The sequence below is a fragment of the Camarhynchus parvulus genome, chromosome 3, assembly GCF_901933205.1.
Source record: "Camarhynchus parvulus chromosome 3, STF_HiC, whole genome shotgun sequence".
In the NCBI taxonomy this organism is placed as follows: domain Eukaryota; kingdom Metazoa; phylum Chordata; class Aves; order Passeriformes; family Thraupidae; genus Camarhynchus; species Camarhynchus parvulus.
Genome location: NC_044573.1, coordinates 103,408,390 through 103,428,476, shown reverse-complemented (window position 1 = coordinate 103,428,476; position 20,087 = coordinate 103,408,390). Strand labels below are relative to the sequence as shown.

The 20,087-nt window shown below is 43.4% G+C and overlaps 1 protein-coding gene across 6 annotated transcripts; it reads left to right on the top strand.

Annotated features, from left to right (window-relative positions):
• Positions 1-2,074: 2,074 nt before the first annotated feature.
• On the top strand, positions 2,075-9,646 carry COQ3 (coenzyme Q3, methyltransferase). 6 transcript variants are annotated; one of them, XM_030946521.1, is made up of 7 exons: positions 2,075-2,181; positions 3,113-3,206; positions 3,585-3,737; positions 3,893-3,992; positions 5,545-5,787; positions 6,999-7,158; positions 8,585-9,646. In XM_030946521.1, exons 1-7 carry the CDS (start codon positions 2,097-2,099, stop codon positions 8,800-8,802), a joined length of 1,053 nt encoding a protein of 350 aa, XP_030802381.1. In that variant the 5' UTR covers positions 2,075-2,096; the 3' UTR covers positions 8,803-9,646. The 6 variants fall into 6 exon arrangements, with proteins under 6 accessions (XP_030802381.1, XP_030802380.1, XP_030802385.1 ...); XM_030946520.1 differs by having other exon boundaries at positions 2,090-2,181; positions 3,083-3,206; XM_030946525.1 differs by having other exon boundaries at positions 2,097-2,181; positions 3,109-3,206.
• Positions 9,647-20,087: the final 10,441 nt, after the last annotated feature.

Sequence of the window (20,087 nt, the reverse complement as noted above, 5' to 3'; positions counted from 1 at the left end):
GTCAGCATCACATACATTAAACTTCTTTGGGCTTTGGAAACTCCCCTTAGGAATGTCTTTCACCAGAAAAGGCTAAAATTACAACTGCTCTTTTAATTCCATACATCTGAAGTTATCCTAAAATGTGCAAATACATACAAAAATGGGAATGTATTGTTTTAAAATGAATGCTGCAAAAACATTTCAGTGCACTACAGGAAAGCAATATATAAGATTTTGAATGTCATGCAGCAGCATGGCATTTGGAGGCATTTCCCTTGAAAACTTTTTTTAAACAAATGAGGGATGGTGTGGAATCAAATGAATAATGATTTCCATGCAAATTGTTCTGAAGGTGAATACAACCAAGCCCATGTCTGTATGTGCCCCAAGGAGCCTGCTACACCATGGAAGAACAAGAATTTTCTGTGGCCATGGGTAGGCCAAAAAAGAGTAGTAGAGTAAATATTCTGACTTTAAAGATTGAGCAACTACATGTGTTCTGAAATATGGCACAATAACAAAAACTCTGTTCTGTATTTGAGGCTCTATCTCATGGAATAGCTACTTCTAGTTTCAAACAAGCTTGTCCTGTTAAGTAGAATACATGGCCAGTGTGCATGTATTTACTTGCTTGTAAGCAATTCTAAAATCAAAAATATAAAAGCAGTGGCAACATAAGGTTTGGCTCTCTTGCTCAGATTTTGCATTTGCTTTGCTAAATGAATGCCAAGTAATAAAGTTGAAAAATATGTGGATGCATGCCTTGAAGGAAGGCTTAGTTTTATCTCTTAAGGAGACTATCCATAAAGGATTTGTTGGAGCTCTGTGTCTTTCAGTAGCTCTGAGGTGTTATTAATGACTCGTAACTCCAGTGCACTGTGAGCTTTGTTGGATACTCAGGTGAGTAGAGAAGTGAGGCAGGTACATACTAAGCAGGTTTGCTATATGTTTAATTGCTGTCAAGCTTTTTTGAGCCTTTTCAGCAGTCTTTATTTAGCTTTAAAAAGAAAATAATCCAGACTTTAATTACTACATGAATTATACTGTATTTACAGGAGACCTGTAAACAGGCAGATTTCAAGCAGTGAGGGTTGTATTACCAAGCAAGGTCAGTTCATAAAGCAGGCTGGCACTAGAGGGAAGTCAAGCCAGGACTGGTTATACTACTCCAAATTTCCTGCAGCCCGGAGGATGCTCCTGCCCTTGGCGTTGTGCAGGCCGTGCCTCCTGCCTGTGGATGCCAGCATCTGCACAGCCAGGCAGGGAACCCGGCTGGGATCATCTGCCTGGCAGGCACGGGAGCGCTGCCAGCTCGGCCTTCACGGCTCACCTTTGCCTTGCTCTGCACTCCTGCCTTCCAGGTACCTTTGGTTTTCACTGGGCATTCCTGTTGGACCTGCAGCTCAATAAAGTGTCAAAAAAGGAATCTTCTAAAAAACGTGCTTAATTCTTTTCCATTTGTGTGTATCAGCCCTGAACTGCCAGGGCCACTCACCTCAGTTCGGTGCCCTGGGCAGCAGTGCCTGCGAGGGAGCAGGGAAAGCAGAAACCCTTCTCGTTCCTGGGCCACAGCCTGGACTTCATCTGCAAACCGCGACACGGCAGCCTCTCATAGAGGCAGCGGCATGTCAGCTCGGATGGCTCCCGTGAGGGGGCTGCCCCAGGCCAGCACGGATGGCTCCCATGAGGGGGCTGCCGCAGGCCCAGCCATGCCGGGGCCCAGAGGTTGTGCTCCAGGCCGCAGTACCGGCTGCTGGGATCGCTTCCCTCCGAGCCTGCCCCGAAGCGAGGACTCTTGTACTTTGAGCTGTACCCTACAAGCCCGGTGTGTTTCTTGGTAATGGAGAGGCTGAAAGCTGTGGGCTCGTCGCTCTGTCATCCGAACGAGCCTCTGCTTGCGGGTCTTTTCGTGTTCCAAGGCAAGGCAATGACGGGGCACATATTAAAGCAGAGTTGCTCCAGATGAAGCCCTGGCGACAAGTGCCACGGTAGGGGCTGGCATACGCACCGGCCCCAGCACCGGGCGGAACCTTCCCGGCGCCCGCCCGGCGAGGCAGCCGGCACCACCGGCCGCGGACCGGGGCGGGGCGAGAGCGGCGGCGGCGGCGGCGGCCATGTGGGGCGGCGGGGCGGCCCGAGCGCTCACCCGCGCCCTGCGGCGCCGGCGGGCGGCGGCCGCGCTGCCGGGGGCTGCGGGCGGTGAGCGGGCGCTGGGCGGGCGCGGCAGAGCGGGAGGGGGGACGGAGGGAGGGCCCCGGCGCGGCCGGCGGCAGGGGCGGTGTAACGGGGCTTCGCCTCGCCGGCTCCCGCACAGCCGGGCCCCGCAAGCCTCCGGACGGCGGCGGCCCCGGGCGGGTGTCTGGCAGCTGCCGGCCGCGTCCCACGGCACTCTCAGCCCGGCACCGGCCGGACGGGAAGGTGTTGTTCTCCTACCGCCTCCTTTGCAGTCCGGAGGTGTCTGGATCGCTCCATCGCTCACTGCGGCCTAAAATCGTCTTCAGGGTTGTTTTACTGTGGGTACAGTGAGACATCGCTGTGATTCGGGGGCTCTTGGTGACCAGGCAGCAGCTGGGTGCGAGCGAGTGTTCGCAGTGCCAGCGTGGGCTGAGCAGGAGCGGACAGCAATTGCAGGATATTGTCCCTGGCCTGTCTGTGCTCCGTCCGTAGGGGTTTTTTGCTTAGGTGTCCTTACCGGTTCGTACAATGCAAAATGAGTGTGTAGCTGTGTATGTCTCTTTCCAACACATAAACCCAGCACCGCTGAGTGTGTGTGTGTGCACAGCTCACGGTCAGGGTAAACATTTTGGGGAAATTCACACTAACTGAAACATTTCAGTTGCATAAAAAGCTCTTTTCTATTCAATCTCTGAACATGGAAATTATGTACAAATTATTGTACATCATTTGAGGAGTACAGGGGTGGTGAACTAGCATACATTCTTTTATTTAATCCCCAATTCCCTAAGTACAGTAGTGAGCAAATGTGCAAAGATTTGCATGATTAGTATTCAGCTAGAGCAGCACTCTTACAACTAGATGTTTTGTCTCTGACTTCTTGTAAAGCTGATGCTTTCCATTTCGATGTCTTTTATTTATGCAGATGACCATGCTGATCTGTCTTTTCAGACAGGTCTGAGAGATATCCTTCAGGAGTCCAAGAGGAAAAGACAACTGAAATCTGGTAGTACCTTGCCTGTTTCTCTGACTGAAATGAAGAGCAACATGTAAGTATTGTAGCTAAAATTACCCTGTGTGATGAGGGCTACCTTTTTCTGTTGCAATTTAATTTGACTTCGTGACTTCGTGACAGTGTCACGTGGAGTCGTTTTTATATTTCACACGTTTGAATGTTTGATGTGGCCTGTTCTTGTTTTACTAATTGCCAACTTAAAAATTACAGGCATGCAGCCATCTGTTTGGGAAGATATGTTACCCATACAGTGTATAATATCTGTATGCTACCAAACAAGTGTAACTCAAATCTCTAAAGAAACATGTGTTTTACCTTTTTGCATTTTCTGATGCAGTATTTGTTTTTCCCATATTTCAGCTGACATGGAATATTAGTATTGGTTTAATGACATTCTGCTTTCATTATTTAGATTCACTGCGAAGAGACCTTTCAGCACTTCACACTCATCAGTGGATTCAGAGGAAATAAAAAAATTCCAGCTCCTTGCACATAAGTGGTGGGATGAAGAAGGAGAATATGCAGCCCTTCATTCTATGAATGATATTAGAGTTCCATTTATTAGGTATGGTTTTAAGGACAGTTTTTTTTTATATGTACTATTTCTGTATGACCTCAGAAAATACTGTAAAAAAAGCTAATTACCAGTACTCAAGATAACCACAGCATTTATTGAAGCACTTTGTGGGTTCAGCCTTAATCTCATCCCTTTTCTTCCAGAGATACTCTGTTGAGCATGAGTAGTAATTATCAGCTGGGAAATCCACTTTCTGGAATCAAGATCCTTGACGTGGGCTGTGGAGGAGGACTGCTGAGTGAGGTAAGAAACAGTGAGCTCTGAGTTTTCTTCTTAAAAGGCGTGCAAGGTATTTGAATTGTTGTACAAATTACACTGCTTGATTTCTAATCCTCCAAGGAGGACTTTTTCTCTTCTATGAGGTGTTAGTTACTGAGTAGAGTGCAGTGCATTCATACAAAAAACCCCATAGAGTATTTGGTTAGCATAGTGGTGGTGGTTTTCAGAGAATGAGGGAATTGGTAATGAGAAATTCTAAAATTCTGAGATTCTAAATCAGGAAAATAAGATTTCAAGCACTGTAAAGGAGAGGGGAAGAAGGATGAAACAGTTCTTGAATATTTCTTCTTTTATTTTTCTTTTTTTACTTTATAAGTCTAGGCAGGAATACTTGGAATCATGACATCCTCATTACCAAAGAAGCAATTTTTGTTATGAACTTGTTCTTACACATTCATTTATTTGAACTGCTTATCTTCAGTGTTTTACATGGGGGTGGGGATTCTCACCTTTGATTTGATCTCATGGGAAATGCCTGGAATAACATCAAGCACCCAAATCATACCTCTCCTGTGTCAGTAGAGATTGCTGTGGTAAAGGAGCTGATGTTACAGTAGCTTCCAGAGAAGTCTGCACAAACTTGGGACTGAGAAGTTACTGTTTGTGGTGGAACACTGTCCACACAGGCTCTGAACAGTGTTGTGTCCCATCAATAGGCTAGGGATGGTTTGTGAATTTAGGGTTACAGATCTGGCTGTCTTACTCTGGGAACTTCCTCAGCATCTGAAGTGAGGCGTTACAAAGGGCCCTGAATCTCCCCCATGTTTTCTTTCTTTGCTTTTTCTCCTCTTTTGAGCAAAATCTTGAGTCTTGTGAGAGGGGTCTCTCCAACAATGCTGGCAAAACTGGTGTGCTGTATCACCTTCTCAGGCTGAACAACTGGTGAATTTCAGGTTGGAATATCATACATGTGGTCATGTTCTACAGCCTGTGTCAGTTTCAGAAGAGGTGATGACTAAGGTGCTAACCTTGGAGTAAGAAGACACTGGAGAAACCTGAGTGACAGCCAAGGCTGATGCTATCCTAGTAAACATCAGTGTTTAGTTCTCAGCAGTGAGAAAGTCCCAGAGATAATCACATATTAAGTAACCATTAAAAAGATATGAGGATTTACCATTACAGGTGGATGTTGAAGAAAGTAATGACAGTAATTAAATAGGGCATTGTTTTCTCCCCTTTAATTAATTTGTTTTTCCTGTATCAGAGAGTAGTAGTGGAAGAAATCTTTATTTGCTGTAACAAAATGAATTGAGAACAAATATTCTAAAAGACAATTTAGATATGTGTATAGTCCACTATATAATTTTCTAAGAAAATTAACACCACCTTTCCCAAATCTAGAGGTGTTTTTGCTTTAATAAACATTTAAAATAAAACTGCCAGATCAGAGCTCATAATTTACTGTTGTTTGTCTTTTGTTGATGCATTCTGCATCTTGTATGTACATTGCAAAGTTTCAGAAACCTTTAAGTAAATTGTTTTCATGCAGGGAATAAATTACACTCTTTTTTATTAGCCTTTAGGCAGACTGGGAGCTTCAGTTACTGGAATTGATCCTGTGGAGGACAACATTAGAACAGCAGATCGGCACAAGTCATTTGATCCGGTCCTGGCCGAGAGAATACAGTACAAGTCCAGTTCACTGGAGGAGATTGTGGAAGATTCTATGGAAACCTTTGATGTAATTGTAGCTTCTGAAGTAGTGGAGCATGTGGCTGACCTTGAAATGTTTATCAAGTGTTGCTCTCAGGTGTTAAAGGTAAGAGAGTTTTTGCTTTCATTATTGGGAATATTTATTCTCTTTTAATGTTGTGGCTTTTTAAAAAGAGTGTGAAAACACATCTGCACACATTTCTCCACTAAGTCAGAAGCATAGAAGTTCTAGAAGTGGCTTCCGTTATTCTCTATGATGCAAATACATCTTCCCAAATTCAGTAACCACAGTTAGGGGAAATTTATTTCTCCAACTTGGCCTCAGAAGAGTGTTAAGGCATTACCTAACATTGCAGGTTTGCATTGCATCAGGGCCTTAAGGAATCTGGGTGCATCTGATTTCACGCAGGTGAGAGAAAATGTGGCAGTGCTGCTGTTGATGGACAGCTGTGGCTCAGACTGCATGGGAGCTCTGTAATAATGTTTCTGACACAAGATTTTATTCCAGCACTAGCATCACATCAGATGAGATCCTGGATTGCTTTTAAAGGTTCCTAGTTAAGCTTTGTAGATAATCAGGTGGTTATTCCTTTTGATACTAGTTCATTTGCCAAGAAGGATGGTAAGCTCAGCACAAAAGTGGGAGCTTTTCTTTGATCTCTTTGTCTTTCTGGTCATCAGAAGAAATATTAATTATTTCAGTTGAATGCACTACTAACTTTTAGCTTGCTAGGGACAAAGAAATTGTCCCTTATTTCTAACAAACAGTCCTTTAAGGACTTTCTGGCTTTGTTTCTTTGCCCATGTAATTATTAAAACAAGCATGGCATGGCATTCAGCAGTCTCAGAAATTAAGAAAGTATTTCACATTTTACTTTGGTTTCAATTAAAAAAGTGGTTTGTGGTTTTATTTTGGTTTTTTGCTTAGTTGGATTTTTGTCTTTTTTTGTTTTGGGTTTGGTTTTTTTTAACAATAGATATTGTATGTGATTAATACCTTTTATTTATCCATTTCCTGGGCAGAAAATATGGTAAGTGACTTTTCTAGGTGTTCTTTGGGCTAGGGAATAGTTTTTAGGCCATCCAAGACCTGATTATGTTGATTCTTTGAAGATTCCTGAGACATACTGTTAGAAAAAATTATATTCTTTCTTGTAATAAAATGTTATAAATATCTATCCTGGGATGAAATTACTTCTTAGTCTTGCATTGTGTAGACTTTGACATAGACAAATTATTTGTCTTAATGTGATAAAATTTACAATTTAAAAAAACCAAAAAAATTCTTCTAATTGAACATTTTAATATTTTAATTAGCCTGAAGGTTCTTTATTCATTACGACAATCAATAAAACACAATTGTCCTATGTCCTGGGAATTGTGGTTGCAGAAAAAATAATGGGGATTGTACCAGAAGGAACACATGAATGGGAGAAATTTGTTCCCCCTGAAGAGCTGGAGCGTCTCCTGGAATCAAGTAAGTTTCAGGCCAGATGGTGGGAATGGAGAGAGAAATCCAAATGGTCCCTGTAGAAATGGCAAAGGGATAAGTTAGGTGGGGTGAGTGCTAGCAACAATACACAGCTTTTCCTGCCTGAGTTGACAGTCATGTATTAAGAGTATGGTTCCTAGTTTAAAGACTCTGTTGCTTACTGGATTTTGCATAAAATAAATTAAATTGAATCCTAAGAATGCAGTGATTACTTGAACAAAATCACTGTTGCAGCTGTCCTCTGTTTAATAGCCTAAATAAAAAACTCCAGTGTTTTCCATTGTTCTGGTGACAGAATGTATGCTCTGAAGTGGTTCATAAGCTCTAGGTCAGGTTTGAGGAATTAACTGTGTTGGCACTCTGGGGCTGCACTGCTGCCACTGCATTGTTTGTCGCCTTTCCTTTGGGAGGAGGCGTTTTTATTTTTGGTTTGCTGCTCCGTGTTCTCTATTCATGCTATGTTACTAAAAGATTTCTTCCAAAATGTGAAGATGAAACCTACCACAAATTCATTAGTCAGTTCTTGAGAAACTCTGTGATACTGATTTTAATTATTTCTAATTAAGTTAGCCTGGTCTGATTGCTTTTAAAATAGACCAAGCAATGAGCTGGGAAGACTTCTGCCCATTGCCCTCCTTCACCACAGATGCTTTAAAACCCTCTCACCAAATATTTCACTTTGCTCTAGTTCACTGCAAAGAAGCTGAAGTATGAGTGGAGCTATTGTCTTGGCAAGGTCTTTTCCTGGCACTTTGCAGTGATGCCATAAGAAATATGACTAATACTAGTTCACATGCTGGTGGTTTTTTTCAGTTCTTCCTTTGAAAGGAGAAGCAGGTGCAGTGGAATGATTAGTTTTGATAGGGTGTTTGTTTTCTGCCTTCCATCCTGTATCCTGCTGGGACACAGCAGATCCATGCAGTGAACTGAGTGCTGCTCAGCTGGGAGTGATAAATCACTCTTTCTTTGCACTGAGTCCTTGATGGCATTCATCTGCCTTTTTCTTACATTTTTCCATTCCTAAAGGGAATCTGAAGAATGCTTGCAAAGATGTCCTCAGATTTTGATTTTGGGGTGTGTGATGTCAACCTGAAGCATGTCTCCACCTCCAGAAAACATTACCAGTCAGCCAGATGGGGAGGTGTGAGGCTGGGGTTTTAGCAGAGCCCTGTAGCTGCTGCTGGTGCAGGGCCTGGCACAGAGCTGTTGCAGCCACTGCCAGGAGCAGGACCTGCTGTCACCAGTGATGCCAGTGGCACTGCATGTGGGAGTGTCTGACAAAGGCCAGCGTCCCCCCCAGCCCAGAGGAAGAAGCATGTTTCAGACTTGCTGTTCTGAAGAGCTTTGATGTTGCAGTGACCTACAATATTTAAGAACATCTGTTGCTTTATGTGGCTTCTTTCTTTTCCAGATGGCTTTTCAGTGAGGAGCATGAAGGGGATGTTGTACAATCCGCTGTCGGGCTCCTGGAGCTGGGTGCAGAGCACGAGCCTGAACTACGCGCTGCACGCCGTCAGGGCTGGGCCTCCCCCACAGCCACACGCCACAGACACCCTGCCAGAGACAGATGTTCAACAGCACTCAGCCACAGCTGGCACAGCTGGCACTGTCCCAGACAGCGCTGTCTGACTGTGTGCTGATGGACTGTCACCAGAACAGAAAGCGAGCTTTTACTCAGATGGACACAATAAAACCTTTGCCAACAACAAGCTTCCTGTTTGCATCAATAATACACGTGCTATTTTTGACCAAATACTTAGGGCGGTCTCAAAAAAATCAAGTGCCCACTATCTCAGGAATGTTTTAAGATTGAAATGAGCAAAGCTTTTAAAGAATAAGTATTTTCATGAGAAAGTAGTTTCAAATTGTTGGACAGGGAAATGCAAGTTATTCTGTTGGTAGCTTGGAGGGATCTTTATTATGTGGTGGTGTTTTCAGTCCTGCTGGGACTCAGTTCTCCACAGAATAATGGCATAGATGTAGAGTGAGTTAAAAACCACAATGCTGTACAATAAATAAAATGCCTTAAGTATTTAAGATACTCTGTAAAAATATATGAAACACTTAAGATCTACAGGGACCTTTTTTCTGTAATACACCTTTCTCTCTGAGCAGGGGAAACAAAATAGCAAACTTTTACTGTTGAGTCCTGCTGTTTCTGCTCTTTCTGTAACTGTGAAATGGAAGAGTCTCTGAGACCAAAGCTCCTCAGCTGTGAAAACCCCTTCACCATAAAGATACTTGTTTCTGTGCCTATTTTTCAACTTTCTCCCTCTGCCCAAATAAAGAGAAGCTGCAGGTAAAATTTTACTAAGCAACCAGAGCTCCATGCTAGAAGAATGACACATTAGCAGTCTGTCCTATAACAGCTGCCATACCTATTCTTAATGTTCTAGAGCCCAGGTAAAGAAAAGTCATTTACAATGAAACAGAACTTTCTAAATACAGTGTCATGTGTGTGTCTATGACAGCATCTCCTTCCTTCTTTCTCCTTTTTCTTTCAGCTTGTACACAGCTGGAAAGGTGTCTTGTTTTTGTTTGTAGGGATGAAAATGAAACTTTTTTTTCCCCCTCATTTTTCTCCCTGTTTTAGTTGCTTGTGCATTTCTCCTACTCGAAAGGTGTGGTGGGCTACATTAGTTTTTTTATGCATTTGCATTCTTCCCGCTTTGCTGTATCTGCATGTTGCCTTCAGATCCAAGTTTCCTGATGGATTTGATGATGCCCAGAAGAATATAGTTAATTTATAATGGAAATAATAGTGATTCATAGCAAATAAAGATTAAGAAGCAGTATCTAGTGCAATTGTTTCCATGACAATAAGTTCTGCTTCATAATATTTCTGTGGGCTGTATCTTGCCTTTGAGAAGAAGATTCATCATGTTGAGTTCAGTGATGGAGAATCCACTGCACCAGTAAAGAAATTGTTCCAAAGGTTCATCAGTTGAAGTGGTTTAACCTTGGAACCTTACCAGTGATGTCCTAACATCCTCATTTTTACACTTAAGTACCTCTATAAGCTGCAATTTTGAGTTGTCACCCCTTAATTTTCTCTTAGGTAAGTGGTCTAAGAGTATCTCTACAGCTCTTACTGCTACATGTGAGTTTCCAAGTTCATGTGAATTTTTGTGGTAAACATTGTTTCTGGAGCATGGCGGTGGAACTGGCAGCAATTCATTAATGGTTTCACTAATGCTGTCCACAGGAGGAATACATCATTCCCTGTCTGCCTTTCTCCTGCAAAGGAGTCTCTGCTCCATTGGTCATGCATGCAGTGTGGTGCACAGTGTTCAGGAGAGGAGTGATGCTGGAAGAAAATGAGGAGTCAAAAGAGATAACCAGTAGTCTTTGCCCTTAACTGTGTTCCACTGTGTTAAACCATGTGCTCCAGTGAGTTCCCCTAACCAAATTACCAACATCAATCTAAATCACTACAACTGTATGACTCTTGTTTCAAATTTTGCCAGCAGCTCTGTAAAGCACTGAGACCTGGACAGGTTCCTGAGGTAGCCAACAAGAAACACCCCCCATGAGGCAGTCCCTCCTCCACTGATTTGTTTTGAGACTTGTCAAGTGAAATAAAAATAATGTTATAAAACTGTCACAGAAAGAGCTGATCTTTGTTTTATTTAGGAACCCTAAGTCCAGATGCTTGTGTGACTAGCTGTTATCCTGGCCTTCTCATCCTTTCCATTTTTCCTCACTTCATAGATTCACAATATTCTGAGTTGAGAGGGACACACATGGATTAAGTCCAATTCTAAAGTGAATTACTTGTTACTTTCTTGCAGTTTTTCATTAAACTGTGAACCACCTAGGGAAAGGGTGTTGTGTTTTGCTTTTTTCACTGTTGTTTCTATTGCACATGGGAAAAAAAACCCTTTGATGCTGCCTGGGTTCTCTGTCCAAGCTCACAAGAGGGATCCTGTACCTAATGAACAGTGGTTGGCATTTAAACCACAAGCACACAGACCTGGTTAACCATGGATACCTCTGGTTTTGACAAAAACCTTACCAGAAGCATGTAATATTGTACATGTGTATTGGAGCCCTGTCAAACGGAGAGTTTTGAGAGCAGTGTGGACAAATGAGTTGGGACTGCTTGAACAACTCCTTGTACCTTTAGTATGTTTCCAGATGTCCTGATGTACTCCATCCCCAGTCCTTATCCCTCAGTTTTCTTCTCCTGGGGATTATCCTAACTACTCTGACTATATCTTATCCCACTGTTTAAAACAGTCTTGTTTAAATGCAGGAATGATAGAATGCGGTAGAAATCTTTTCAATGAGATAACAAATGGTACAAAAATATCCTACATTTGTGAACAGGTTTTGGTGGTTTACATCCCTACCTTTTTCATAAATGTCCAACTGGTACAGAGTAATCTAAATCAGTACTGTGCTGTGAATATGTACTATGCACTTATGCTCCAGAAACTTTTTTCTTAAAATCTTTCTTAAAAGCCTAGAAAACCAATGACATTTTCACACTTCTGTTAGCCCAGCTGCTGCAGAAATTTGATAGATGCTATTGAAATGGACAGAATTTAAATAAAATGAATTTGCAAATGTTTTGTCTTTCATTTTACAGCTTGTTCATGTTTATGCAGCCATAGCTTCAATGCTTACAGGAACAGTGGTGGTAGGAGGTGAAAAAAGCCATTGCAATGTCATTGCAGCAGGCATGCACCCAGGACTAGGGGTGAGGCAAGAGGTGATTCTTGCTTTGGGATAGGGAAAAAACTGTATTTGGGGCTTGGTCTTTTTCACCCTCTATGTTTATTTCTGGTTGTATACCCTTGACTCTCCTATCACGAGCCATTTATTCCTGCAACAAAACAAATCAGAGTAAGAAGCTGATCCTGAAAAAAAAATCCAGCAGAGCAAACAATGGTGTTCTGGGTGCTCTTGGCTATTCAGCTGTGGTTTGGCTTGTGTTGTTTCATCTCTCCCACATTGCTCTACATGGTCACAGTCCCAGCTCTTTGCTCAGACTGATTATTGTCTGAGGTGTAAAATTTTTTCTGCTTTCTTTCCTATTTTATTATGTTTCCCTGGGATACTGCTGGTGGTTGTGCTGTTCAGGGAGCTGAATTTTCCCACTGTGGAGGACTAGTGCCATCTGGGGGGTCAGCACTGGGAGTAAATGGAGGGAGAAGATGGGACAGAACAGCCCCTTGAGGGGCAGTAGGCTTTTAGGCTGGCTCAGCCTGTCTTGTGGAACATCACATTCAGATAATAATTGACACATTAATTGTGTTCAAGCCCAACTGGAGTAGTATGAGAGTCTCAGAGGAGATCAGCATTTAATCCCCTTTTCAAATAAAAATACAACTGGAAGTTTCCATGGTTCCCATTATGCCATCTTATTGCCTATTGTTCCTTTGTGGTCCAGTGACATTTCATGGCCATTTTTGCAGGACTTGACAATTTCTTGCCTCTACATTTCCACTAAAACCCCGTGTCAGGTTCCTTGGGGATGGAAAAAAGAGAGAGAAAGGAGTGGGAAAGGAATTGCACAGTGGCTGTGAGCTAAGAATAATGAATATCTTGTTGGAAGTTTTTCTGAAAATGGATTCTGAAGTTTTTCACACTGTTGAAATCTCAGCTTTAATTAAAAATAAAGGCAACAAACAAATAAACTTATTTTCCATATGCTTTTAATAAATGCTTGAAAGGAATAATCCCATGCAGTCTAGAAGTTCAGAAGTCAGAAGACTCAGTGTCTGTAATTAGCCTGATGAAGCAGACTGGAGGAGAAAAAGTGAGACAGAACATGAATTCCTATGTGGGTGCTGACACTGCATTTGCAGGGGTTTGAGAGGTGCCCAGGAGTGGTGCCTGGAATGGGAGAGAGCATTGAAAAGCCAGAAATAGAAGGAGTATGAGCAATGCCTGGAAGATAAGTATGATTCTGATGGAGAGGAGAAATGTGAAGCAGAGGTGTAGAGAGAGCAGTCTGGTTCTAGTGTGCCTTTGAAGAGGAACTACTGATGGAACTACTGATGATGGAGAGTGGCTCTGTGTCAGGCTGAAGCATAAAAGTTCAGGAGTTCACAGCCTCCCACTTGCTTTTGCACATTAACCTCCAGTGCCTCATTCCAAATGCCTACACCCTTGCTGAGCTCCTAGAAGGAAAGGTGGTGACTTACTAATCATGAGTTGCAGACAGATTTCAAATTCACAATGTTCTACAGGTCATAGGACAAAATTCTAATCACTTAAAGTTTGTGCTGATGGTAAACCTTATTTTTATTGACACGTGTTCCAATGAAGCAATATAAAATGTCATGTTACATTAGAATATAGGGCTAGAAGGGCTGGGATTTCACCTAGACTGTAAAATCACCTGACCTGCCTTGACTCAAACAAGCATTAATTGCACAGCCACCTCTCAGTGCATTAGGAATTCAGGATATATACTTTGATCTCCATTTTATTGTGCTTGTACTCCCTCATGGAGTCACTCCAGTGATATGATCAATATTCACTTACTTGTTCTAAAAAGATATATTTTTTTCTTCCTAAAAGGATTGTGAAGACCATTAGCGTTCCATTAATAAATCTGAAAAATCTGTTGCATTCTCATGAGGTATATTAAACCCCCAAAAAAAACCCCAAACCAACCAAAGAAACAAAAAAAAAACCCAAAAAAACACAACAAAAAAAACCCAAAAAGCAAGAACCAAAATACCACCAAGACAACAAACCCAAACAAAAAAAACCCAAAAAAAAAAAAAACCAAACATCAGAAACAATCCCAAAATAGCTGGGAGATTGAATTGTTAACATTGCCTTGTATGGCAGCTGTATTATAAAAACTTACAATAGTAGAAGATAGAGAAAATGATATGGTGTTTATTTTCCTGAGTTAGAATATGCACATACAACCTGCAGACATAAAATAATTAAAGTAAATGAAACATACAATAAAGGATACCTCAGAAGGATGTATCCAACTCAAATGTGAATCAGCAGATGTACCTCAAATGCCCTGTGATGGAGCGTAGGCCCAGCACTGACACACGGGGCTTTGCCTTCCAGCTGTTGTAGAAGGGGCAGCTCAGCACCTTGCCTTCCTTGCTCCACCTCCAAGCTATGCTTTACAGAACTGACAGGACCCTGCTATCCCTGGGGGACCCCTTTGGGGTGCTCCCTGCCCTGGTCCCAGCTGTAACTGGGGAGATCCTGACTTGGATGGGCACGCCCACAGCCACCCAATGCTCGCTGCTGCTGCAGGAACACTGAGCACTGTGTCTGTCTCTCACACACTCAGAGATGTTAAAAACCAGTAAACCCCTATGCTGTTCTTTCTAAACAAAGCACTGCCACATTGCCTGTTGATGTCAAAGAGAGGTATGTGCTCATTATCCTCCTCTCAGCCCTCCCAATCCCAACAGCAAGACCATCTAACCTCTCAAGAGCACAAAACTTTGGAATACTGAGGCTTTCTCTGACCATGGACTTGTCCAAAGGTCTCTGTTCTGCAGCCAGGAAAAAACGACCCCTTGAATTTAGAATTTAGAATCACCAGAACAGCATTTCTCAGTACACCATAGTAAGAAAAGTCCTGCCAAAGCTGCCAACCAAAGGTGTCTGCTAAGAGGAAATATGTGTGTGTAGGATGGGGTTTGGGTCACACTGCTATGGCTGAAGATGAAGGGCTCTGGAGAAACCTTATTTTTGCCTTCTCCAGAAGAAGTGTGAGGCCCCAGATGAAGACACTGAAGTTTCTGAAGGTGCTGTCAGATGAGATTATGTCCCTTGTAAGGATAACTAAGGGAGGAAGCTACACAGGCTGAAAAACTTAATGGCAGCTAATGAAAGAAACTTTACCTGGCCTGTCAGGGCAGGGCAGCATTCCCATGTGGGTTGTGCAGCACCTCTCCCTTATTGAATCTTACCTGTGGATAAGGAAAAAGCTTCTGTCTACAGGATTACTTAACAAGCATTTTTTTCCAGACACAAATTTATAATGAACCAAAATCCTCCTACGTTCTACAGTGCTCAACAGTTCACCTTCTTGGAGGATGCAGACTGCAGGCCTTTGGCTCTGCCACTGTCTCTCCCATCTGTCTTTATTTCCAGAGCTCTTGGGAGATGAAAGCACAGCCTTGGCCTCAGGAATATGGCCTCTGGAAAGGTCTCTCCTCCTCCCTTTACCCATCCCTTCTCATTCCCCTCCCACTGCTTTCAGCTGACAGTTTATTTGCAGACAAATGTGTCATGCTGGAATGATCTCTTCCCATTTTGTGGCCCGATTGCTCTGGATTGGCAGGGTTTTTTTTTTTCCCTAATGGTACACTGCTCCATTTTGCAGTGTCTGCAGTAGCCAGTGCTTTTACCTCTATTACCACCTTAGGCTGCTTACAAGCAAATCTAAGGCAGATGAATTGAACCAACTAATTTTCCCTGAAAATCTGAAGAACATATAGATCTCTTGAAAAAAGTAAATATGGTAAAGAAAGGAAATATGCTAAGAAAATCTGCAAAAGCTTCATATATCTCTATTATTAGTTAAATATGAACTGAGATGCCAACCAAGTAATGGCAGTATGTACTGAAATCTTACTTGTTCTGGGGATGCTGTAAATCAGAGAGCACCTATAAATGAGCAAAGACTGGGAACCACTGCAGCAGGCTATGGCAAGCAATCTGTAGCAGGTTCCCAACATTATTCTTCTATTGAGAAAGTTTTATATTAAAGACCTAACTATAAATCATGTAACTGCCCCCATGACATTGGGAGGGTTGCCAGTTGTCCAAAAAGCTCGTAAAACAGAGTAATAAAATTAAAAACAACTGAAGAATTGTGAGACTGTGGGTCTGTCAGCTGAGTAGCAGTCATCTATATCAGATACCAGCCTGAGTACTTCCACCTGCAGAAAGCAGACGAGGTCTCATGCAAAGCTTTTTCTTTTTTTTCCCCCATGAAAGCAAGGAACTTGAGTTACATTATTCAGGGCAGTCTCAGGGTATGTGTTGCCTCAGAAAGTGGCTTTGTTTACCAGCAAGTGCAAAGTAAACTCTGGAGAACTGCTGGAATTGCACTTAATGTGGACTTACATACAGACACTTCCATATAGCACTGAAGTAGTTTAGATTCTTGATGTTCTGCATTTTCTATGCATTGGTACCTTTTTATGTCATTAAGGTATCATTAGTTCCTTTTCCAAATCCAAACTGAAACACAGCATTACTGTTTTGCATCTATACCTTGGCTACTCTTATCTGAATAATTAAAAAGACATGTTTATGAAACTCAAGCTACCCTGAGAGATCATTAATATTACAACAAAACCAATCCTGGCAGCAGTCAGGGATTGTTTCAGAAGGATCCTGGAAGCCTGCTGGTGATGAAAAACCTTTTTTTCACCCTCTCATAAACTCAAACCTCACCACAAAACCCATTAAATTATGTCATTGGCAGTGAAGGGCTCAGTAAGTCTGGGCTACTTCAAAGAGAAGAAAAGCACTTCCATGCCATGGGATGATGACCCCGGCAGCGCTCAAAGTGAGAGCCCAGCCTGAGCTGGGGACAGCCAGTCCCTGTGCAAGGGCACAGCAAGGTGCCTTCACTTCAGGCAGAACAACCTGTAAAACCAACCCACCCTGATTCATGGAGCTGCTCAAAGCTCCGTGCTGCCCAACCTTTGAGCACTTGGAAAAGAGACAGACAGTGAGTAGGAGCCACGGATGACACCAGTGCGGGAAGTAAGTGAAAAATGGGTGGCCCTACTTCTTAAAACCCCAGGGGAGATCTGGTGAGTGAAACTCTGCTGTTCAAACACAGCAGTACATGGAAGTAAAACCTGTGGTAAGCATGAGCTCAGAGCATGAGCTCTGATTTTTAAAAAGCTGACTTAGTTCTGAGCTAAAGCACAGATGGGACAGCTTGTGCACTGGCACTCCACAAAGTCCCATCACAAACCACAGGGTTCAGACTGTGGTTTCCACCGGATGCCACCTTCGTGGGCAGCCTGCCATGGTAACCCCAGGCTTTTCTAAAGATGTGCAACAAACTCAAGGACATTACAGGAAAAAAAAGGGTAACGGAAATCAAGAGTCTTTATGCCACTGTAGAGAATCTAGTAACATCCTAAGTGCCTTCCTGCCCCCAAATCAAATTGCAGACTTCAGAAGAAAAATCTGACTTGCTATATAACAAAGTCAGATTTATGTTAACTAGAAAAATCTACTTATTTTATTCTGTTACTCTCTCTTCCTTCAGGCAGCTGGACTAGAAGAGGTTACAGATAGAAGTGTACTTTAATGTATTAGGTCTTTTGCTCTGTGTGATGTATCTGAGGGATGACTGTTCCAGTCTGTGCTGCACTCGGTGTGTATTTGCAGCCAGACAGATTTTGAGTGCATCACTCTTAGCTCTCATTTTCCCCACTCACAAAAGTGAACAGTGGTAATTAAGCAAAAATGCTAAATTAGCTGGATTTCCACCCTCCCTAAGCAAGACAGCGAGACAGCGAGGCAGCTGCCAGTGCAGTGGGCATCACTTGTGAGCCTCTTTGAGGCAAATTTGGGAAAATCAGACCACGTCTCAGGAACCACCTAGACTGCGGCACCTGCAATGCACAGGAGCAGAAAACAATACTTTTTTTTGTTTGTGGACATTGCTACCAGCTAATAATCCTCCCTAATACAAGTCATTTGCCACAGGCAACAGTGGTTGAAGGGAGGGACATTGCATTCTTCCACAGCCAGGGAAAAGGCAGGCTAAAGACACACTTTTTGCTGGTCTGCCTGCCAATAAACTTGACTACCAGACTGCCAGGCCAAATGGATTCAATATCTGCTGGCAGAAATCTTTGAAACCCGAACCTAGCGAGACAACCTAGTGTGGGACAGGTATGAGGGTACTTGTGTTCTACCCATGCTCTTTATTTGCTGTTAAACTCTGGCAAACAAGATGTGACATCGGGACCTGCACCTTTTAAATGGCCAGGTCTGGTCAGCACCATGCAGGTCATAATCAACCTCTAAAAATCCTGTTTATAAGCAGGACAGCAGGGCTGCTGGGGTTTCCATGCAGATCTGTATCTGACATACCATGAGGTACATGAGGTGCTGTTGCTGAGGCTTCCCACACTGTTCTAGGAGGCACTGTTGTGCTCTGGACCCTTGCAGCTTCCAGGCAACACTGCAGCCAGAAAGGGACTAACACAGCATAAAGTCCTCCTCTGAAAGAAGGGTAGCAATGCCCTTACTGAGCAAGTGCTAGACACCTGACTGAAGTCATGTTCTAGGAAACCTGGGGCAATCGGGCATAAGCTGGACTACCAAAACACAGCACCGATCTTCAGAGCATAAACTGCAGTAATGCATCCAGGTTTGCCTAACTTTTCTGGGTCTGCACCGGGATCTTCCCTCTCTGCTCTCCCCCACAGGTCTCATTTGTGCTGGCCCTTGATAAAGACACAGATTTCAGGATAACTCATTTGTCTCTGAAAGTCAAGCAGTGGCAGCAGCTGGGATGTGGATGCCCAGGACCTCTCCCTGCCCTCACAGAAACTTAGATCCCAGCTGTAACTGGATCCCTCTTATCAGTAACACAGCAAGCAATTCCCATGCCGGAGCAAAAGCTGAGACCAGCTACCAGGCTGTGACAGTCCAGATTTATTAGGCTGTCTGCCACTGGAAACAAATCTTCGGCCTGAGATTTGCAGGTGCTGTTGCAGAGAAAAAGCACTTTTCTTCTTTGTCTCTTCATTGCCCTGTCGTTAAGAGTTTAACAAAACTGTATGCTGCAAATGATCAGCTGTGGCATGAAAAGGCTGCTGCTCTCACTTTCCACTCCTGCTTCATTACCTGTGCATCACCTGTCATGTGGGATAGCTCAAAAGCTGTGCAGTAGCTGCTCAGCCAGCACCTTGCAAAGGATGAGTGGAGGGCACAACCTGTATGTGGAATGAGATTTACTGGGAGGACCTCTCTGATCCCATTGACTCCTGAGAGCAGAGTATCAGCACAGTATTGAACACATACTTGCATGGCAGCCCGTGGCTACTGAATATGTGTAAACAACAAGCTCCAAGTGAGGAACAAAACAAAATGCTGCAAGGAGCTGCTGCAGGAAAGTTGCAGGGCACAGCAGCCTTCCCTGTGAGTGCAGGCAGGAGGCAGAGACAATTCATAGAATCACAGAAAGACACACTTTCCTGAGATGGAAAGGACCACAAGGGTCACAGAAGAAGAGCTCCTGGCCCTGCACAGGACAACTTCAAGAATCACACTTGAGAACTTCTTGGCCTCTGCTAGGCTGGGTGCTGTGACTTCCCTGGGGAGCCTGTTCCAGTGTCCAAACACCCTCTGGGTGAAGAACCTTTCCCTACCATCCAACCTAAACCTCTCCTAACAGCTTCAAGTTGCTCTCATTGACGTTGCACAGAAAAATCAAACACAAAACTGGCTACTGCTGGCACTAGGAGAAGTCACTATATGGATCTGAACTTCATGAGTTTGCTCAGGGACCTCCTCTTCCTCATTCGCCTCCTTTGTCCCACCTGTCCCATATCCTGAGGTAAAGCATCTACAGAGTCCTGGTCACAGACTTTGTCCATCCCTCCTGGACATTGTAAGTTGGTCCATTTGTGTTAAGGATAAGGTAATTTCTCTTGCCCGATGGCATAATAAAATATGCAACTTGTGGGAGCATTTTGGAGCAGCTACGTACACATCACAGCATTTGACAAGGGGCTGTTTAGGCAGTGGTATTACCCAAACCACAAAGGGTGCTGTTTTGGGGCTGGTGTGATATGCAGAGCTGAGGATATTTGGCAGAACACAGGTGAAGTCCTCCTCATGCCGTCATGGGATTCCCAAAGATCCTACTGCAGCAGGGAGGCTGGAAGCCAGGGAATGCTGGGCCCCTCAGTGCCAGTAAAATCTCATGACCTTGT

What these genes read in the sequence shown, in the direction of transcription:
- COQ3 (XM_030946520.1), top strand. Translation starts at nt 2,097, where the DNA reads ATGTGGGGCGGCGGGGCGGCCCGAGCGCTCACCCGCGCCCTGCGGCGC. An exon ending in GCTGCCGGGGGCTGCGGGCG is followed by an intron (nt 2,182 to 3,082) that starts GTGAGCGGGCGC and finishes TTATTTATGCAG; the next exon opens with ATGACCATGCTGATCTGTCT. An exon ending in GTTGCTCTCAGGTGTTAAAG is followed by an intron (nt 5,788 to 6,998) that starts GTAAGAGAGTTT and finishes TATTTTAATTAG; the next exon opens with CCTGAAGGTTCTTTATTCAT.